Source organism: Anopheles nili, chromosome 2 (genome assembly GCF_943737925.1).
Source record: "Anopheles nili chromosome 2, idAnoNiliSN_F5_01, whole genome shotgun sequence".
Lineage (NCBI taxonomy): Eukaryota > Metazoa > Arthropoda > Insecta > Diptera > Culicidae > Anopheles > Anopheles nili.
The window spans coordinates 3,301,351-3,318,137 of NC_071291.1; the positions used below are offsets into that span (position 1 = coordinate 3,301,351).

The window sequence follows — 16,787 nt, forward strand, 5'->3', positions numbered from 1 at the left end:
ATGTCACTGTTGCGTTCATCAGTTAAACGAAGTTCCATATGGCATCGCTAAGAGGTTCTCGACGATAATCGCTATATTTTTACACCCAACCGACGAACACATTCACGGTACACCAAAGGAATTGCATTTCCATAATGGTTCGAATTTGAAAACTACGATTGTAAATTTATCGCACATTGTAGCAATGATAATGCCGGGCTTACGCGGCACTCTTAGCGCAAGATACAACGGTAAGCGTAAAAACAGAACCGGTAGGAACGAATTTCCATCACACGACTTATACACGACACAATAAGTTCCACTAGAGCCAGTCTTTTTTCATACGATTGTTCCAACAGAAGAATTCAAGAAATACACTATCACACGCCGACCGCGCTACTTATTTACGTGGCAAATTTGCCCCAAGCGAGAGATTCCGCGTTTGCTTGCAACATGCAAGTGGCGGGCTGGATGTTGAGTTTGGAGATTTCCCTCAATTTTCCACGCTCTTTCTTCCGTCGATGCGTGTGCGAAGTGCGTTGAGAAGAAACCAACTTGTGTGGAGAGAAGCTCAGGAAAACCATCACACTTGCGTTAAACTCTCATAGCTGACTGCGATCGCTCCGCTGAGCCGTTCAATGAAGAGCCCTCAGCATCGGGCAAAGTCTCGACCGGTACTAGAGCAGGTTTCCGCGGATGCGCGAACCAAAATCGTCGCCACATGCTCAGGGCTTTGGAGCGTGCCAGCGAGAGAGTGGCGCACTGTTTTATGAGCCATTAGGCGCACTTGCCGTTGCCGTCTACGTCGCGCACCTTACCAGAGCCCAACATCCCTTAAGCGAACGAGTACCTGTTGACAGGCGCACTGTTCCATCACAGTAGCCTGCTGCCTTTCGCGTATGTTGAGGCGCCTTACTTTCGCGCTCTCTCTCACTCTCTCGCTCGCGATCTCGATCCACCGGGATTCAGATGGGGTGTATTTTTGCCACGTCCAGTGACTCGCGCGCGATGGGACTAAAGCCGGCTTCTTGCCTGCCGGGTCGTGAGCTAGAAACGCGTGGTGTTTGTGCATTCGCATTACATCAGTCTCACCCCGGTAGCAGGCAGGGGTGCCGCAGGGGAGACGACCCAGGATTCACACCCTTATTCCCTTCTCTCGACCAAGGACGAAAGGGCGTGGTACACAGGTTACAGAAGAAGACCCACACCGGCCGGCTACCGGTGCGGCTGACACGGTGGCGCTTTGCATTAAAAAACCATCGTAATGCAATTAACTTACTCTCGGACACACCACCTAGCCGGTGTCCATCCGCGACCGATACGGCTAATAGGACTAGACACACGACGGGCGACGAGGGTAATATCAACTCGACCCTAACGAGTACTTAAAATCTCATTCACGCGTATGTCGCCGTGCAGTTTAGGGATGAACTAGAAATCTTCATTTAATCCTTTTTTTTTCTCTCTCCCTACCAGGTTTACTCCTCATCCAGCTGACCAATTTTCACGGATAGCTTTCTGAGGCCATGCTTTCTGAGGCCAGAATTATGCCTAGCAATAGAGCTGTCCGAGCAATCGGGAGGTGCGCTGTTGCTGCCGCTTCCGAAGCATGGGGAGATAATTATTATCAGCAGGAAAGAAATAGCTCCAAACACGATTGCTCCGCCGGCCAACTGGTCATATCTTGCCGTATAAGAATCAAAATCACTTCTAACGCTAGTAGAAGAAGCAAGGCCCTGGACTATGGATTCCGCGCGGAATGTTTCTAGTCCATCAGTCACAAGTAGGTTAGATTACATAAGTTACGTGAAAAATGGAATCACATCATATTGATTTACTCATGGAATCATAATAGAGATGCTCTAGATGTTCCTTCCAAGCCGTTCAAACAGTTCTACAAACTTAATTCCGTCCTCCTCATCGTCCTCAGTTTTCATCACCATTCACAATGAATTAGTTTAATTTCTCACATCAAGGCGTAATCTAGCGTTTCAAGCATACCATAAACTGGCCTTTTGAAGCGGCGCATGGCTCTCTTGTCAACATTCGGGATAAGAAAGCTTATCGCTAACAATATCAGCCTCTATATGAGCTACTACTATGTATGTACACGTTTATGATTATCGATTTGAATGTGTGAAGGTCAATTTTATAAAGAGCAAACAAAAAATAACTCCCTTTACTTCAACGATAGACCTACAATGTGCCCCATTAATATCACTCTCCTGGCATGGGTGATCAGGCGTTGCTCAGGAAACTGTTTTATCACTTGTGTCCTCCAAGAATTCAGGGATTTCAGTGTACTCTGTACTTTGAAAAACACCTTGCACAAGGTCTCCAACGCAACTCTCCCTTTTAGAACAGGTACAAACCGGTCATCATCCCGTTGAAGCGATAAGATACGTCGCAATACAACGTAGAAGCGGACAAGGCAACGTAGATAAGCATCCGGTTGCAGCAACACGTTAGAATTTGCTCCGATTGATTCAAGGTGCATAATTCTCCACTAGCAAGCACAATCAGTTTCACTATGCACTGCTCATTAAAATTTCCTAGATTTGTACCGTCACTTGTATGGTCGTGAAAAATGAGCTTTGTTAATGCAAAACAAAATCATTCGAGCTCCAAAAAGGGCACATATAGAGTACTTACGTAATGCTCCATTATCGTGTCGACGATCAATCGATATTTTGGGATATCGGTATCGGTATTTAGGGGATTTTTGTCACATTTTTATAGTTTAGTGAAAAGAACCCTCTTTTATTACTCGACGCCATCATGCCCGGAGGACCGTACGGAGAAAACGGCATTAATTAAGGCACACTCAATCAGAATACTCATGCACCGAAGTTCTCTCTCTGTCTCTCTATGACGCAAACGGCTCAATATTCGTCGGATGCGCAACTGAATCGTTGGAGTTTGCCAGAACGAGTGATACCCTCAGCATGTGGAGGCACGGAATTCTAGTCAGGTTTTCCAACTCACCTACGAATCAGGGCGGTTTCGTATGGCTCTCTTCATCGCACGAACAATCATCACAACTTTAGCCACTATTAGGGAAGCCAGTGGAATAAGACGGATACAAAAGGAAAACTAACCTGCTCGGCCGTTAGGCGCAAAGGCCGCGGAACGGAGAGCATACCATCGCAAATGAAACGCTAGTCATCATAAACCATCTCTGTACATCGCCATCTTCCATTGAGGAAGAGCGACTACTCGGAGAAAGAGCATACGAAAATGTCGAGATATGTTCGTTATTTCCCCGTTTGGATGCCAACATCCTCAAACGCACACAAAGAAAGTGCTTTATGATCATGCTGTGGTCGCTCACCTGTGATCATAAGAAGAATACAAAGCTCGATCAAAGAGCACGAAAGAGAAAAAAATGGAAAAGCAACAAATGAAAAGCCTACGAGAAAAGGAATCAAGCGAAATGAACGAAAAGATAGAAAGAAGCATGAAAAAAGTCAGAATAATTAACAACAGGAACAACTGCGCGAAGAAAAGGTAAAAGGAAAAACGAATATCTCGATAGTAAATGTTGGCTGTGATGTTATTAAAAAAAAACAACAAAAAGAATAAAAGTATAAAACAAAAAAAGAAAACTTATGAGTTTTCTTCGCGAACAAACTTCATTTCTCTAATTTTGATCAATTTGTTTCTACAAAAAAAACCTACAAAATATACGCAACTCTGCTCTCGATGGTTGGGATTTGTAACGGGTTGCGTTTCTGGTTATGAAAGCTTTCCTCAGCTCTGCGAAGAATTGGTGTGCAATTTAAAGCTTGCTTTCTAGGATGCATTTTGGTTTCGCTACGTATCACGTTGTTTTTCTTCATTCGAAGTTTAGCAGCAAAATATCCAATCATTTCCTCACATATATTTTCGCCCAGATACTCGGTGGAAATTATAGACGCATTTCTGCTATCACTTATTCGATCGGAAAATGTGTTTTCAGCTGTAGTTGACCACCATTCACTTCCTTTACTCCTTCATTATCTTTTTGGGATGCATTTTATTCAATTTTTTACTCTCCCCTTTCGGCATACTCACGATACCGTGCACATGTGTGGATAAAAATTTCATTTATCCTGCATGATTAATTATGCGTAACTTAACTAATAGATTTTTAGCATCTTCAGCATTACACAAACTAACTCATTTTAATTATTTTATTGGATGTTTCATTCTACAGTATTTGATAGAACCGGTAGCAACTTAACTGTAACCAATAATAAAACTCGATTTTTTCATAATTGGTAACATATTTGAAGGTGAAACTGAATAAATACAACCTTAAAAAATAAAAAAGAAATACAAATGGACAGTACACAAACACGGAAGGATGCAATATCTACGCGATGGGTGAAGAAATGAGCATTTCAATAGCTTCTAGCAGTCTAACATTGCTTTATTGCCAGGAGCGGGATGCATCCCGCTGCACGAAAGGAGATCTCCCGTGTCGCTTTCTTGGTTTCTTATCAGGTAAAATGAAATGTACATAACTACAGATACTGAATGAATACGAATCCAGCGTAAAGTCCTTGAACTTGAGCATGTTTTGGAAAAGGTGCATTGCATCGGTCTCGATGCAACCTAATTCAAAACATACTCAGCCTCCCATTAATTCGCCGCATCTTTCTGATAAGTGACATGCTGCATTCAACCTAGAGTGGGGTATTTGCTATAAAACTTCTGGAGAATATTGGGCAACACATATAAATAATGCGCAAAATATTATACCAAAATCATTTCAACAAACTGCGCAAAAGCTTTCGCGGTCAGAAATGGCGTTGCATTATGCCGAATTGAGCACCAAAGAAAAGCGAGGACGTAAAAAAGAAGGAGTCATCGAACCGTTATCTGTTCGAGATTTGAAATTGTTTACGTCAACTTAGAACGGCCGCGTGAATGCACGTGTGAAGTGTTTTACGAATCTCAACTGACACTGTTCATAGGTGTATGAAACTGTGTAAATATGCTAGGCAAACATTGCATGCTGTAGATAGATTACGGATGCTGATGTTACAATATATTTTCTTGTTCACATAGCTGTTCAATTAATTTTATTTAATATAATTTTTTTATGTATTGATAAACTTTTTATGGTGTAAGTTTTCAAGCAGTGGAATAAAATCCATTAAAATATCTTGTTGGGTAAAGCTAACCGAACTTAAAATAATATAGTTGAGAGAGACAGCTCCACACTGTGCTGCAAACAACATCAAAATAAGTAATAATCGATGTAAGGCTTTTACAACCTACTATAGCTACAAATTTGATCAGAAGAAATAAAACAAAACTCCCCCCGTCGCCCAAAACAACGCCATCTGACGCAATTCCCTATGCCCTTGCATTCACGCAAATACGACCACGTCAGTGAAAAGTGATTCATTGGACAATGCAATTGCGTGCGTTGCAGTGGCGTCGTGGCAAGCCCCTATCTGGAACCAGCATGGCTCGCGGTAAAAGAGAAACAATTTACTTATATTAAAGCCAACCCAGCCGCTTCCATATGCTGATGTATAATGACAGAGCTTATCAATGACACCAGATGCTACCATATTGCTACGATTTGTGCCGGACGATTGTTTATGATAAAATTCCACAGTAAGCTTTCGTACTTACCATGTAGTCGTTATCTTCTGCTATACTCATTTTGTGTCCTGGAGTTTCATTAGCGTCCGGGGAGACCGGCGACCTATCGCAATCCGCAATATAGGAATGCAGTGGGTGCACTGTCTGTTTTAGTTTGCTTTTGCAGAATAAGCACAGCTGACGCAGTTATTGTCTCCCACTTCGAGCGGCACTTTTTTCTAATCCAGCCAGGATAACCAAGCCGCGATACTTGCTAGTACAGCACAAAACACACTTTTTCTCACGGGTTTAGTTTTTTAAACTATCAGCAGTGGGTTTATGGGCGCCAGCGATCAATAAACTGTTCATCTGTACTGTGGTAAGTGAACAAAACCCTTCCTCCCAAAAGCGGATGAGTAACCGTGTCCCTTGCACCACGCACCAAGAAGGGATGCGGCGTATGCGTCGTGATTGCCAACTCCCTTAGCAGATGAAACACAGAGCGAAAAATCGTCACAGAACTGCAAATAAACTATCCGATTGGCGGAGCCCGTGGAATGAGAGTGTTTTGGAATTTGTTTGTAAACAATAACGTATACTATAAGCACCAACAAAGGGAAATTAGTTGAATTTCACTCCTAAAATTCCACAAACAGAACCGACCGGACTCAAGCAGGACTGACTGAAGAGCAAGGGCGATCGAACCAAAACTTCCAACGTGTTTCATTTCTGTCAAACAACATAAGTCTCTTTGACAGCATTCATTTGAATGAACCGTTGCCACGTAAAGGAAAAACAGCTCGGAAACAAAACTTGTCTTAAGTTTTCTTTTTTTTCATTATTTAATACTACTCGCTTAGTTCTTAGTTCAGAGGCTACGATTGCTTAGCGGTGTTGGCTAATTGTAGCAGAAACCGTTCGCGATTGCAAGCCTTCATCTTCCATTCAGTAAAACTGGCGAAGAAGTTCCTTTTGACTGTAGTATTACTGGTTGGCTTTCGGCATTCTAGTGCGTATTTCAACGTGAATATTATTACCAACTATTTTTTTTACTCCACTCTCGTTTATTACAGCAGCTTTACCTCGGTTGTATTAAATGCACTTTTGAAATGATCTAATTGCGTGGTGGTCTAGCACGCCAAAAGCAAAAGGTATGTTCCCATGTTTGCCCTTACATAATTGCACTATTCACGTAAAAAACGTAACAAACATGAAAACACGTACATCCGTGAATATACCTTAGTTCTTCTCGTCCTTTGCAGGGCTTAATAGTCATCTTCTTGATAAATTTGGGTCAGTTTTTCGTTACTTTTCGGATGGCATATTCGTCCTAATATCAAGCACTGTACCACCCAAACGGTGGATACTACTAGAAGCCCATTTCGTGCTGCTTTGATCTTGATTTCTTCAGGAAACTCCTGATCCGTTAGTAAGTATCCCTTCAAGTTCTCAGTAACATCAGACTCGGTTTTGATTAAACGAACAGTAGCACCGGCCAGTTTGCAAACTCGGCTCCAAAAATCATTGAAATCTTTGCATAAGCTCGCTACATTAATCGAGATCATTGTGAAAGGCTTTGCATATGAACGCTTATCTTTTCCCCGTCCACTACTCCATTCAATGTAGCGCTCTTCCAGGAACGACCACCCAACCGGTAACACAAATGGTTTTTGGTCGACGACTGTTAACACCTCACAGCACTGGATTATCCATTCGTGCGATACGGCCTACAATTGAAAAGATTGATACTGTCAGCTCAATATATTTCAGCACTGTGTAGTGCTCTTTTCTACGTACCACAATATTGCTAGCTAAACACTGCACATACATTGCCGTAGTCGAAGGACGAGGAGCTATCAGCTTACAATTTTTGTACTTATTTTTGGGCACATCCTCGAAGAACTGGTATACTTTTCCGCCCCCAGCTTCAATTTGCCGCCGGAGATGTTGTTTCACAAACGGAACACTAGAAAACTGCCTATTTTTAGAGTCTGAAGCAATGCCCTACATGAAGATATATTCGAAAATTAGATAGGAGTGTGAAATGAATTGAACTGACATATAAGACATACTTTTGGTGGAATGGTACAAGTTAATAGAAAATGCTTATTTCGAAATAATGACTTCGCTCCGGAAGGTATCGGTCCTAGCAGTTGATCTAGTGTAAACTTCACATCGGAGCCAAAATATTCCGAAGCTATGCACATTCCTAGAATAGAAAAAATACACAGCAGAAACAAACGATTACAATCATTCAGATCGAAACGTGGAGATTTTCTCCGGGCTCTGTACACCTACTGGTAAGCTCGGATTCTTGTTCGGTGCGTTGCAGTTCTGGCTGTACACCATCTACAGCATCTAAACCCGTTTCGGGACTTACAGGTACTGGTGTTTCATCTTCATAGGTGTCCGATACGTCGCTACATTCTGATATGTTACATTCAGGAGCTGGTGGTTGATTTCTGAAAATAATAAATTGTTTATTACTCGTATTCGCACAGGAGAAGTAGGAGACCTATGTATTCAACACCCAATGGCAAGGCAACACACTCATTTATTGAAGCAATTTCTTTCGTATCGCAAAGTGTACAATCTTTCATTCAAATCGATTGGAATTAGAAACCGAAAGGATCACGGAAATTGCGAAGGGAAAATGCCAAACATTTTGCCAAGTTATTTCCGTCTACCATTCGTGTTGGCATTCGCACAACACAGCTGGAATAAATATTACAGGAAAAGTAGCATTCAATTTAAATTAAACTAGCAACATTTCTGGCTCAAATAGTTAAACGTTTAGTTGATTCATGTCTATCGTGTTGGCATTTTACGACATTAACACAGTCAAAATGTTTGGCATTCCTCACATATCGCACAAGAATAACGTCTGGCCATTGGGGTTTTCATGCTTCAAGTTAATACTAAGTTAATAGCTTTAGTTCACTCTTTCCTTTTGTATCCAATTAGAAAAGATGCGCAGATTCCTCTTTTTCTTCGACATTTTAACCGTTTAATACAATTCCGAGCGTGGCCAATAAAACTCAAACGCCAGAAGATCTTATCCTTTTTGTGTTTTGTTTATTTGACCGATATTAGATGAGCTGCAGCCTGTTCATTTCAGTACACCATAATACAAGACCCGGTGTTGCGGATTGTCTTTTATTTCGAACGATTTCCATCCAGTGCCGGGTCGGACATGGGTAAGGTTGGCTAGCAAACAATCGATCCGATCCGATGTTTTGCTGCTGCTTAATCTTCTGCTGTGGTTTGGCTGCGGAATGTGGGGCTCATGCGCTTTTCTATACACTACGATTTTATCCTTTTTTTATTTACTAATATGCATTTGTTTATTTTATGATGTTGGCTTTTCGCTTTCCTGAATTTGTGCTCATTCATTAGCTTTCGAGTGATGAATCTGTCTTGATGAAACTGGTAAGATCTTTTCATCATTATATGGGTACTTTCATCACTAATATTCATCATGTCTCTGCGTATATTGATGATTCACTAAAATATGTCCTAAATCTGATATTTTTATATAAATAGAACCTTTGGCAGAGACAGCAGCCCGCCAAGGATTGTAGATGGGTTTTTACATAATGCTTGATATAGTTGATGGTGTTCATCAAGACCAGAAATCTCCAAACTTTTTGGGCGAAAGGTTGTATTGATGAAAAAACTCGATTTGGGCTGTTCACGTGTCATTACTTGACTTCAACATTGCAATACCGTTCGTTTCGTAGAACGCATTTAAGCTACCCTGTTCTGTATTACCAAGAAACAATCGCAGGAACTAGCGTTACTTTGTACACAAGTTCCTTTATGCAGAATAGCTATTAAATTATTATGTTTTCCTTATCTATGAATCTTTCCAGAGATATTTAGGAGACCTTTGTGAGCCTTAGTTTGGAGATCCCTGAATCAAACCTTAATCAATTTATTTAATATCGGATAACGATAAGGACCATGACTAATTCATGACATAATCCGTTTTTATCTGACTTGCAGTTAGTCGTGCTGTTACTGAGTTTTATATCGTAATCTAATGGTGTGTTACTTGCTTCCGACATGGCTATTTTAGTGAACTTTCACAAGGATATTGTTTAGTCTATTTTACATCAAACCACAATTATTTATATGTATATCTGCTATACACGCGCAGTGTTATACTTCATACATTGGGATTTGTAATTATCTGCTATATGTTCATATCATAAACTTAAGGAATAGCAAATTATTCAAGAATTTTCAATATTAAAAGTCAGTACACTGATGGAAGAAGCACATAATACATATTCGTCATGTCACTAAATTCATTACAAGTAACCATAAGCGAACAAAATTCTTATTTATAATCCTTTTAGCATCAAACGTGATCCCATCCATCTACTATTATGTTCAAGCACTGCTATACTTGATAAAAACATAACAACTTTAAAATTGCCTCTTCAGATAGACATGGGCACGCTGTATTTTCTCCGACGAAAGTGCTTACACCCAGAATCTTGAAGTAAAGTACAAATTCATACACTGCACATTGTTCATAGGTCGCGCTCTTTCGTGAACTAAAAAAACACATGAATGCATACTCATGTCTGCAGCATTTAGTATTGATAAAATCCTACGAATAAAAGATTGATGTACCAGATGACAATATTTACTATAAGGAAATCCGATCCTTACTCTCAAACTAACAAAAAAGGATTGCATTGCTTATGCGAGATTGGTTAAAATACACAGCGTTGTGTAAATGTTTTGAAATTTGCGTGATTGCTACAGAATGCTTATTGCGCTGTTGTCACGGCCCGCTGTAGCCGCCCATATTCTGTGAACGATCACATCACCATTTTGGACACATTCATAATACAGCAGGACTATGTTGCATTTGCTACTCTAACTTACATGGCTATAACTTAACAGGCTAATTATCTTGTTATCCGCGCGTACTTCTCTCCTTTTACGATTTGTTTCTGTTCAATATTTACCTTTACTAGTTTAAAATCTAAACCTTACTACACGCGGCTGTACTTTGTAACACGTCTCTTTGTGTTAGCGAGATGCATAACTGTTACTGTGCCCTTTTCCTTAGTTTCGGAATGCCAAACAATTTGATCTCTGTGTGCCCGCCGTGTGTTCCACAAGCTTAATCATGTGAGAGTTTCCAACTGCCAGTAGGGAATACAGAGCCTCATGGGTAAAAGCTACGCTTACTTCAGGAAGTTGGTTGATTTAAGAAAAACAAAACCAACAGCTACATTACATTGCGCCTATTTTGTAAAACACAAAAAAACCGACACATCGTACACAATTTGTGTTAAATTGCATTCCTTTCTGTTCCAACTAACCCAACTACAGTGGCTAATAGATTGTTTTAACTGCTTTTTCCAATATTGGTTTCGCAAACATTTATGTATGAAAAAAATCAAATATCAGCATTCTTCATTTTCATTCCCATAAAACAAATGTAGCAAGTGAAGGACGCTTCCTGTCACATTATGTTTCCAACAACAAAACAAACGGAAAGATTTTACGAAATTTAGTAAAACAATCACGTTCCTAGTAGGGAGAATTAAGCTGGTGAGAGTAGTAGAGAGTAGTAAACAGGTGTGATAGTAAATAATAGCAGCAATAGAAGTAAAGATAAAAAAGTAGGTTAAAAAGTGAAGAACGATGTTTGGAGGAGGGCGTATTCTTTGCGGCAGTTTATGAAAGCCTATAAATACATAAACACAGGGAGAAAAAAGAAAAAAATGTTAAAGATTTATGCAGTCGACTGTACTCATACTCTGGAAGCAATATTAATGAGACACTACATTCACAATATCTACTGTGGTAATGGTTTACCAAAATTACTCAAGAATGCGACATCATGCGTAGTTAAACTATTTGTTTGCTTTTAAGCTCATCACGATCGCCCGAGCGAGGCATCAAATTATAGATCCCTTGCTTGGGATGGCTTACCTTCGACCTCGACGTCCTTTTTTACCAACACCTCCCGAGTATCCGGCCTCCGGAGTTACCAGTTTGGTGCTCCGAGTGGAACGAGCACCTTTGTTTCCGTTGTCTGCTCCCAGGTCTGATGCAGTTAAACTTCCAGTTCCTTCCGAAACAGTCCCAACAGTCCCAGCGATCCTATCACCACCGTCCATTGTTGATGCGGCATCCGATCCGGATTGCAGCAGTTGCTGAATTGGATTCGGTTTATCCTTGCAAGCGTTATGAATCCATTTCGCTTGCTCATCAGTGAGATATATATCGGTCGCCGTTATGGTCAGGGTCCTGGCTGCCGTCCGCACAAAATACACGACTTCGTTAAGTTCGTTTCGTTTGATTTCCTCTACGATAGCAGGCTCGTAGGTGTCGTTTCCGGTCAGTGCATGTATCGAATGATGCTGAATCGGCAATACGCCATCCTCCCCGAACACGATTATGTCTCGCGACAGCGTCTTTGAGCACCCATCTTCAAACACAACGACGTACTTATTGTCTTCCCTGTAATTCGTTACCCGACCAGCGTAGTATTTGCGATCTGTCCATCGGGCCAAACAGCAAATATCGAACTGCTTCGGTTCGATGCTATTTTTGACCTTCGGTGACAAAGTAGAGGTAACGATCGGGGATTCGTTGGGGCTTATACTCAATCCTCCCTTTGTTCGTTTGGCTGGTTGCTTTGTGGCAGACGAACCAGTGGAACGAGGAGTACGAGCATTATTGGCGGAGCTATCGTCGTCATCATCGGTATCTACCGTCTTGTTACGTTTCTGACCACGAGGAGTACTCTTCTTAGCACTTTCTTTACGTTGCCCTCCTCGAGCGTTGACGGGAGTTTTGGGAATCTTTAACAAATGCGCATCGGTATCGCCAGCCAGGCCTTCAGCACTTTCGGACCCATCGTCGGGAGCGTAGAATTGCCTAAGCTTCTTGAATTTTTCGATCATTAGATCGCACAGTGCCTTCGATCCTGAGATAGTTTGCTTCAAGTACGGCACTGAGGGTGATTGTGTCGATTTCACTTCTGACACGGTTAATGTAGATGAAGACGAGTTTTCTGATGGCTGACCACTGCTTGCGATATGGGTTTCTGAGAGCTTCGATGGCCCTATACTATTTCCCGATCTGCCATTTGAACTGGGCCCTGTTGATGTTTGTTTTGAGGATGAATCAATTTTGCAGACGCCATGCAAAGCACCATCGCTGGTAGTTGCTGCGGGTTCACGGACCATTTTTTCATCGACAATTCGCTTTACCGACATGAACTGTAGATCCTGTCCCTCACACCAGATAGTTACTTCGTATTGTTGCTCTGGGGAAGCCATGCCACACACGGTGCCAAGCAAATGAAGCTGTTCGGAACTGTTGCTGGCTTTAACGTTGTCATCCTCTTGCTTTACGGAGGTGTGGGAATTGGCTACATCGGTTTTCACATCCATTTCAGTTCCGCCGGAAGTAGAAGATATGCCATTCAATTTTCGCACGTTGGTCAGAAAAACGTTGACATCCTCTGAAGTATTCGTATCAGAAACGGCTAAAACGACAAGTAAAAAGTATTAAAATCCGACCTTCTTGATTTAATAATAAGCATCACTAACACCATTCTTACCTGCCGTACATGAATCCACCTCCGAGGGATCGGCTGTGTTCAGGTTCCCCTTAGATTCTTCACGATGCGATTCTTTTTTCGGTGGTGATGATTTGACGGACGAAGCAGAAGTTGCACCGGACATCGTCGAAAGCGGTAATGCTTCGGTTTCTGCTTTAGAAGACATACTACTTTCTGCGTTTGTGGTCAACAAACCTGCCTTCTTTGCCACACTTGCAGTCTCCACCGTTGAGGTAGTGGTCGTGGTCATCGTTGTCGTATCACCCACCTCTGATCGGCGGCTCTCTACCGGCGAAGTTGCAGGATTTGTGGCTTTATTAACACTTCCTGAACTTACTTTGGCCATGTTAGGCTGCACCGAAGTAGCACTACATACGTTAGACGAACTAACGGCCGATGTTCGTAGCGGATTTAACGTCTTCAGTGTCGACGGGTTAATTGAAGAAGGAACCAGCGATACACTAGTGTTCTTCGGTGTACTTGTTGGTTTTGTTTGCAGTCCAGCGCGGAGGCCCACTTCGCGAGCTTGATCGTTCATTCGATTTTCCACTGCTGATTGCTTTTTTGTGTCACTACTAGAGGACGGTTGTGTACTTTCAACAAAACTTTCCTCCGATATTGCTGCTACATTGCTCAGGCTTATGGATCCCAATGATTTTTCAGCGCGTTCAACAACCGGCTTTTTTGTGGGAACAGTAGCATTGCTGCTATCCACCACTTCCTCACATTGAATGAGCGGTTTTGTAGTGCCCGCAGTACCGGATGTAGCTTTTGTCGCAGAATCAACTTCCATCCTTTCAGTTACCTCTGACGTGCTAGCCGTTTTAGCAGAGGCTGTCAGAGTAGACGACGTAGCTAGAGAACTGCCGCAAGGTTTTTCCGTAGCACCCATGGATTTTGAATCACCTTTTTGCTCGCCACGTTGTTCTTCGTCAGTGCACAAATACGCAACCTTTTTGATGCACAGTGGTTCTTCCACAGGTACGCTGCCAGCGGCAGCATTTGTTGCTGCAGGAGTGCTGCTCTCCGCCACGTCATTCCCGTCTTCATCCACATCCATCGCTTCTTCCTCGGAAGGTGTTGGCAAAACCGAAGCGGATACTTCATTTTCTACGGGTTTAATTTTTCCGCTCGTACCTTCCCGTTTATCATCCGAACTAGACACGTTTGAGTTATCCATTTTGCCGCTCTCGGTGCAATCACTTTCCTGACGCATAGTTTCCTCTACAACAGATGAACTTATTTCTTCTGATTTATCCTCTACCGTTGTACCAGGTTGGGAATTTGGTTCTACATTAGAAATGGTGTCTACACTCTTGGGGGATGAAACATCCGATTCCGGCGAACCATCAACCTCCATTTTTTCGACCGAAGGAGGCTTTTCCAATGGCTTCTCTACGAAGTTCGACTTCGATACTGATGGCCCCGCAGAAGATTCACTCGAAAGTTTGGTAGGGGAACTTGTCTTTTCCGAAGATGTTTTTGGGGGACTTGATTTAGGTTCCAACGTTAAATCATCGACGTGTGCTTTTTTCATTTCTGGTTCGTTTGACTCGGTTTCATTGAGAGAATGTTTTCTCTTGGCGTTTGGATTCACTGCTTCTACTGGTTTATCCAGACAGAATTCTGCCACTGGGGCGACCACCTTTGTCAGTGAGCTCGATTGACTTGGTTTGGCAACGGATTCTCCCGTCTTGCCGGCATCCTTCAGCTTGGGCGGTACAACTTCAATTTGTTTTTCGGGCATTTTCTCTAACATACCATTTTGATGGGTTGGATCATCTTTTTTCTGCTCGTATTTAACAGGAATAACAATATCCTCTCCTTTCTCTATCGCTTCCATCCGCTTCAACAGATCGTCGTCGTCATCGTCATGATCGAGCTCATCTTTATGATGATCCGATTTTGCGGTTATACCTTTGTCACTGCTCGTGAGCACCTTAGCCTCTCCATCTTTATTCGTCATCATTGGATCGCCACTCGAAACACTGGACAATTTGACGGGAATTTTTTGTAGCTCTCCTTTGCTGCTCGATTCGCTTGCATTGGAAGCGATAGTGTCCATTGTTTTTTTCTCTGGCAGCATCGACGTCTTGGCAACATCTTTAGAAGAATCTGCTACACCAGTGGAATCCTTCATCGAATCTAAGCTCGAATCAGGTATTGAACCTAAAAAATATCAATGTAAAACAGAATTTCACTCCAATACATGTCAGATCGGGACGCGATAACGCGGCATTTGAAAGCAAATAAATAGTAGCATAGTTTGTTAGCAGCCACAAACGTGTCATCGATTCGTTGTTTACAACTTTTTTACAACCGACCTCGCGCTCAAATGCGTGCTTGAGGAAGAAACAATAGTGGCACAAACTACATAACGCAAAACATTGCAGCTTACACTGCAGCACAATCGCAAAAATAAGCAAATATGTTTGACAACCCGAACCATACAAATGAAGCAAGGAAAAACTCACCGTTTTTATCGGATGTTGAAGACGTTTCATTCACTGCTTTCGGTGTGATGCTGGATTTTTCCGCTAAAACTGTGGACTCCGGGGTAGCCGTCGCCGACGCCGTCGTACCGCCAACATCCATATTTGTTTCCTGGCTGCTGCTTGGATGTGCCGTGCAATGCTACCTCCACAGTTGGTAAGGCTCTTCTCGCGAAATCGACAAACACTCACTAACACACTCCAACTCACGGACGCTACCGAGAGCATGCACGCACACAGCCGCTCTCGCGCAAACGCTGCTGTTGCCGCCGCCGCTTCTTCTTTACTGCCTGATCGCGCTGCGCTTTCGCACTCCCGGCGTCGTTTGTTGGCGATTTTTTCTCGCCAAATCTACTGCAAACAGCTTCAAAGCTATCTATTTTTCACTGCACCTATGCTACCACTAACGGCAACGCATGTAAATTACGGAGCAATGGTCGGTAACCTAAAATATAAGGCAACGCTCAGTTGCCGCCAAAGTTTACACTTCAGCTAGATGCGCCGTCACGGAAAGTGGCAAACGGGGAAAAGTTTTCCTAGTATCGTGTACTTCAAGAGTAGGTGCTATTCTCGGGAAAAGCGCTCCCGCCGGTATTGTGCGCGCGCGTGTTTTCTTGCTTGATGGGGCGTACGACGTACATATGCGAAGCAATAAAGAATCTCCGATCCAGCAAAACGAGGCGCAAACTTGTTCCTACTATTACACTGGACTACGACCACAGACCGAATATCGCTTTAGCAAACTACAATTGATTTCTTTTTCGATCGCTTTTAACTCTTCCTGAGCATCTATTTCCACCATACCACGATCTAAAGAACGGGTTTTTCGCGAAACCCGTCACGATTTGGATGGCCAACTAGAACGGTATGTCAAATGAGCCTTTTTCAGTGCGCGGCTACACTTATAGCACCGATGCCAGACGCCAGCAAGTGTGACACATTCGCATAAAGTGTGACATACACCTAGGATTTGTTGAACCTCACGCATTTTTTGAACTCCATTGTATGTTGTTAAGAAAGTGAGTTGTAAAGTAAAATCATGGTTATTGCTGCTTAAGTGTAAGGAGAATAATACAAAAATACACAACATTATTTTTCCATTTAATTCTTCTAGCGTTTATAAAATGGATTGCCCAACTGAG

General features: G+C 42.3%; 1 protein-coding gene across 1 annotated transcript; it reads right to left on the bottom strand.

Annotated features, from left to right (window-relative positions):
* Window positions 1-6,574: 6,574 nt before the first annotated feature.
* Window positions 6,575-15,748, bottom strand: LOC128721425 (mucin-5AC-like). Its single transcript, XM_053815176.1, has 7 exons — window positions 15,628-15,748; window positions 13,154-15,322; window positions 11,515-13,078; window positions 7,855-8,018; window positions 7,629-7,765; window positions 7,354-7,560; window positions 6,575-7,283 (listed from the first exon to the last, which is right to left on the bottom strand). Exons 1-7 carry the CDS (start codon window positions 15,746-15,748, stop codon window positions 6,822-6,824), a joined length of 4,824 nt encoding a protein of 1,607 aa, XP_053671151.1. The 3' UTR covers window positions 6,575-6,821.
* Window positions 15,749-16,787: the final 1,039 nt, after the last annotated feature.

Coding starts and splice junctions, on each gene's coding strand:
- LOC128721425 (XM_053815176.1), bottom strand. CDS start 15,748: ATGGATGTTGGCGGTACGACGGCGTCGGCGACGGCTACCCCGGAGTCC. Junction 15,323..15,627: donor TTCAACATCCGATAAAAACG/GTGAGTTTTTCC, acceptor GATATTTTTTAG/GTTCAATACCTGATTCGAGC. Junction 13,079..13,153: donor GGTGGATTCATGTACGGCAG/GTAAGAATGGTG, acceptor TTGTCGTTTTAG/CCGTTTCTGATACGAATACT.